The following is a 5,484-nucleotide window of genomic DNA, read 5'->3' as shown; positions in this document are numbered from 1 at the left end:
ATAAATTGATATTATTTAATTAGAAAAAAAGTTTATGTGGTATTTTTAATTATACTATAAATAAATATTATATAATTTGTGAAGTTAATAAGTAATAAGAGGAGATAGAAACCTTCAACAATAAACCCACTCATCCTTAAATTATGACACAATTACATTTATATATTGTTTGGTTATTCATATGAAACTTTCATTAATTATTATTATTTTACTAAGAGTATTTTTTCTAGAACTTTTGAATTATCAACTTTCTTAGTTATAAAAAGGAACATGAATAAAAATTTATGGCATGTTTTTTATTCGTTTTAAATAAAGTTTGAATTAATTGTCTCAAAACTTTAAATCAGATAGGAGCATTTATTTTTAATGAAACCAATGGAACAAACATCAATATACTCTTTTGTTAAATCAAAAAATTTAAAAACAGAGTTTTCATCTATTTTTGGTCCATTGGCTGAAAGAAGAAGACCACAAAAAATTGAGGATGTAGTTGGACAATTAAAAGTTAGAGACGACATTATTCATCAAGTTACAGTTTTAGGAAGGGTTGATTCAATGATTTTCTTTGGACCACCTGGGTGTGGGAAAACAACATTCTGTAAATTGATTAAAAGGCATTTTGAAAATTCGTTTATTGAATTAGATGGAAATTCAGTTAATACAAACATTGTTAAAGAACTTAAAGGTATTATTAAAAAAAACAAAGAAACAACACACTCTCAAACTATTATTTTTATTGATGAAATTCATTGTATTAGTTCAACAGTACAAAACTTTCTTATTGATTTACTTAAAGAAAAAATAATATGTTTAATTGGAACAACAACCCAAGTCCCGTCGTTTTGTCTTTCAAGAGAATTACTTCTCTTTATGAGGGTTATTGTGTTAGAGCGATTGAATGAAGTATCATTAAAGGAAATTATTAAAAGGGCAATAAATGCTGAATATTCAAAGTACATAGTTAGTGATGAAGTAATTGATAAGATTGTTGATTCAAGCGATGGAGATGGAAGAATGGCTTTAAATAATTTAGAAAAATTGATTCAATACGCTGAATTGGAAAAAGTAAATGAAGTTAGTATAAAATTTGTTCAAGAAGTAATTGGAAAAAGAGCTCTTAATTATGATAAACGAGGAGATGAACATTATAATTTAATAAGTGCATTTCAGAAAAGTATTAGAGGAAGTGATGAAGATGCTTCAGTTTATTGGTTAGAACGTATGATTCTTTCAGGTGAAAAACTTAGTTATATTACTCGGAGGATGTTAAGAATAGCAAGTGAAGATATTGGAATGGCAGATACTAGTGCAACAACAGTTATATCAAATGTTGCGTATGCTGTTGATGTTTTAGGATATCCTGACTGTAAATGTTGTTTACTTGAAGGTGTTTTATATTTAGCAAGAGCAAGAAAGTCAAATTTGTTAGATACATTAGACTCTTTAGGAAGATCTTCTAAGAAACAACAATACTCTGTTCCATTGGAAATGTCTTTGATGAGTAAGCACTGTCTTTTTAAATCAAAGAAATTTTCTACTAATGAAAATGTTCTTCGACCAAAACCTATTATGAAAGAAAAGCAAATGGTATATTCTCGATTTGTAAGACCTTTAGACTATGAAAGCATCCTTCCAACACAACCACAACACTAAATTAATTTATTTTCTTATTTTTTAGTAACATAATATTGATGAAAGATTCAGATAAAATTTCCAATTATTTATGACAATATTGAAATAAATTTTTTTAAAATTATATATCCAACAACATTATAATTTCTTTCTTAGTTTCTTTGAGTAATATTAGAAGGGTGTTAAAAATAAATATTAAAGAAATTGTGTTTAATAAGAAAATTTATTACCGAAAAAAAAATTCAACACTTTTATTATTTATTATTATAAGGTTGAAAAATATAAAATTCTATATAAAATAAGTTAGGTTGTATAGTATAAATTTCATTTTAAAGCACTTTTTGGAAGAATAAGAAAGGAATTTTTTGAAATCTTATTTCTATTATATTTTTCAATTAAAAATTTTAAAATTCTTTTTTCTTAAAATCCACTAAAACAGTTTTTCTAACTCTTTTTAATAATAAAAGTGGAGTTATTCAATATTCTAAAACAGAAGATATAAAAATACTCACAAAATCAAAGAAATCTAAAAAATAAGATGAAAATAAATAATGACAATACCTAAAATAGTTAGCATCATTATATTAATTATTCCTACTGTACTTTCAAATGGGATAAGATATTGTGAAGCAACAGGATCAGAGTCTGATCATTTTTGGTATATCAATTATTTAAATACTTTTGAAATAATTTTAGGGATTGTTATATTAGTATTTACTATAATATCAGTTCTTCCACAAGCTATCAAAATTATTAGAAGAAAAAATGGAGAAGGATTATCTCCAACTTATCTTTTACTTATGACTTGTAATCAAGTTTTTGCAGGAGTAAATTCTACTATTCTTAATTATCCTACAATGGCAAGCTGTCCTTATATTGGTGCTAGAAAATGTTTGCCACCTTTATTATCATATTTTCAAATGATGTCATTAGTAGTTTTAGAATTTATTATCTTTGCCCTTTATTTAATATTCTTTAAAACAAAAAAAGATAAAATTTATATCAGAGCAATAATATTCTTTTTATTATCTGTAACATTTTTAATTATATCTATATTATTGGTTTTTATTAGTATATATTGGATAGGTGAGTGCCATCCATTTACTGATTGGTTTGCTTATGTATTTGGAATTTGTTCTTCTATTGTAACTTTTGTTGAATATTTACCGCAGATATGGAGAACTTTTAGAACAAAAAATTGTGGTTCATTATCGTTAACTGCCAATTCAATTCAAACACTTGGATGTTTTGTTATTGTGTGTTATATGTTTTTTTCAACACAACAACATATAACAACATTAGCAACATATATTGTTTCATTTATTCAACATACTGTTTTAGTTGTTTTACAAATAAAATACGATTATATTGATAAATATTGTTGTAAGAAGAAAGGTTCTGATTATAATGATTTTAATGTAGAAGAAATGAAAGAAAACAAAGAGACAGGTTCAACACACAAAAATGAATTATACCATCAATTAATTAATCAAAATAAAGAAAAAGAAATTGTAATTGAACCTGTAAAAGAAGGTATTAATGAAATTTGTAATGAAATAGAAATAGAGGATGAACAAGTTAAAAACAGAAATAGCGATGAAACAGAAAATGAATTGGAACAAGCTGTAATGGTTGATAGTTAATTAATACATCTCATAGTTTTTACTTTTTGTATTTCTTTTTTTTTGTATTTTTTATTAAAAAACTTATAATTTATCAGACAATGGCACGAAGTCAAGAAAAAGCCCATTCTATGCTTAATAGATGGAAATTAATGCAAAATGATCAGGAAATAGGAAACCTTCAAATTAAACCTAAACATCCAGATCAATGTAAAACAATACAAGCAGCAAAATATTGGAGACAAATGATTATTAAAGAAATGGGACAAAAAGTAAGTGAAATTCAAAATGGTACTTTAGGAGAAAATGCTATTCGAGCATTAAATAATGAGATAAATAGTTTAAATAAAGAAAGAATACAGTATGAGCGTAAAATAAAACAATTAGGTGGTGTTTCTTTTGTTTGTTATTAATAAATATATTCTTCTATACATAGTTTCTTATTATGTTAGGGAAAAAAAACAAAAGAGTCTGATGAGTTTACTTTCTTTGGTGCTGCTCAATATTTACCTGAAGCAAAAGAATTACAGAAAAGAAATAATAGAAAATTAATGTCAAAACAAGACATACAATTATTAGGGGAAGAGTATTATGGAATGGATGACTATGAAACTAATGATTTATTAGAAGAAGAGCTTTCAATACAAAATGAATTAAAACAAACTTTACAAAGTAATCAATAATGAAAATCAATTAGACTCAAATATTTCTTTATATTCTTCAAGTTTTTTAATAGTAGTTAATGCCTCATAGATTTTATCACCTAACTAGTTAATTCTTCTTATCCTTTTTTGTCAATAAGAGTTAACAAACTAAAGTCACATTGTTCACAGGATAATAGATCAAGGCTGTTTTCTCCTTTTACTAGTCCAGTAATATCAAATAATGTTTCACTGTCACAACTTGGAATACATATATTTTCTTGTGTAATTGTAATTTCAACCCCATTAACATTCATTCCAATTTCACCTGGCTCTCCTTGAGATGCTTGTACTTTACCAAATACACGTACTACTTTATCAAAGTAATTTCCAAAATCTTGTACATCAACAATAGGAATTGGTTCTGTTTCCATAGTGTTTTCTTCGTTTATAAAAATCCTAGTTCTTCTTTAATTTTCATCTTTTTCTTTAAATTGAGGAAATTGTCAATTTTTGTTATTTTATTTTTTTCACTTTATATTATTTGTTATTAAAAAGACTCTTGTCATATTTATAAAATCTTTAAAATTTAATCAATGATATGACATATAAGAATAACTCTATATGTTAAAACAAAGAACTTAATGATTGTATTTAGTATTAATATTGTAATAGTAATTTCGATATAATATTATTTTCCATAAATACAACTATAATGCAAATAGAATATTTAACTCCAACAGTAAAAAACTAGTCAAGGTAATCCATGAAGAAACATAAATAAATGTGCTAATAAAAATGTTAAGAATAAAAATAAACGATAAAACACTAGAAGAAGATGTAATTAAGAAGAATGGATTACCAAAACAAGGTAGTGAATTAGAAAATAATAGAGGTGGAGAATAATAGAGAATAAGGAGATATACACACCAGCAAGGAAGGATCCAAGAAGAAACAGATGATAGAAGTGTTGGATCGATTCAGGAAATTACAGACACTAAAAGTATGGTTGGAATAAATTGAGAATATAACAAGAGAAGACATTGACTAAAAGAATAATCAAAAAGAAGAAAATTTTAAATGAATATATGTAAATCCATTCTTTAATTGATAGAAATATTGATAAAACACATGAATGTTAAATAAATAATAATAAAATGAAAGAAGTGATAAAAAGAAAGTTAAGAAAAATAAGATATAAAGATAAGAAATGAGAAGAATAAAAGAAATATAGAGTAAAGATGATAAGATGATGAAATAATAAAGAATAAAGAATAGAAATAATTATAACAATAGTTGAATGTTAATGAAAATGAATGAAAATGAAAAGATTTTAGAAATATGATGTAAAAGAAATAATAAAAGAGTATTTAAAGAAATATAATAATTAATATAAATTGAATAAAATGAATAATCAAATAATCAAATAGAATGAAAAAGAAATAATAAGAAAACGACAAATAAATAATGAAGAAGAATAATATAAAAAGAAATGAATAAAAAGAATGAAATTAATGAAAGAAATAATATAATTGTATGAAATAACAAATCAATAATATATATCAAATAATCAATGAAATGATATACTC

The 5,484-nt window shown here is 24.4% G+C and overlaps 4 protein-coding genes across 4 annotated transcripts; 3 read left to right on the top strand and 1 right to left on the bottom strand.

Moving 5' to 3' along the window:
- Positions 1-366: 366 nt before the first annotated feature.
- ENU1_030590 (AAA family ATPase, putative) lies at positions 367-1,653 on the top strand (the record flags this gene model as incomplete). The annotated part of the gene is made up of 1 exon (XM_008857291.1): positions 367-1,653. The coding sequence occupies one exon, from the start codon at positions 367-369 to the stop codon at positions 1,651-1,653; it is 1,287 nt and encodes a 428-aa protein (XP_008855513.1).
- Positions 1,654-2,183: 530 nt separating this feature from the next.
- On the top strand, positions 2,184-3,275 carry ENU1_030580 (PQ loop repeat protein; the record flags this gene model as incomplete). The annotated part of the gene is made up of 1 exon (XM_008857290.1): positions 2,184-3,275. One exon carries the CDS (start codon positions 2,184-2,186, stop codon positions 3,273-3,275), a length of 1,092 nt encoding a protein of 363 aa, XP_008855512.1.
- An 80-nt stretch (positions 3,276-3,355) lies between these two features.
- ENU1_030570 (cell cycle control protein cwf12, putative) lies at positions 3,356-3,937 on the top strand (the record flags this gene model as incomplete). The annotated part of the gene is made up of 2 exons (XM_008857289.1): positions 3,356-3,655; positions 3,707-3,937. 2 exons carry the CDS (start codon positions 3,356-3,358, stop codon positions 3,935-3,937), a joined length of 531 nt encoding a protein of 176 aa, XP_008855511.1.
- A 6-nt stretch (positions 3,938-3,943) lies between these two features.
- ENU1_030560 (hypothetical protein) lies at positions 3,944-4,329 on the bottom strand (the record flags this gene model as incomplete). Its single annotated transcript, XM_008857288.1, has 2 exons — positions 3,944-4,017; positions 4,068-4,329. 2 exons carry the CDS (start codon positions 4,327-4,329, stop codon positions 3,944-3,946), a joined length of 336 nt encoding a protein of 111 aa, XP_008855510.1.
- Between the last annotated feature and the right edge of the window lie 1,155 nt (positions 4,330-5,484).

The sequence above is a fragment of the Entamoeba nuttalli genome, assembly GCF_000257125.1.
Source record: "Entamoeba nuttalli P19 unplaced genomic scaffold asmbl_2525, whole genome shotgun sequence".
In the NCBI taxonomy this organism is placed as follows: Eukaryota; Evosea; order Mastigamoebida; family Endamoebidae; genus Entamoeba; species Entamoeba nuttalli.
Note: the sequence above shows the minus strand (reverse complement) of the source record. Positions and strands in the feature narration are given on the sequence as shown.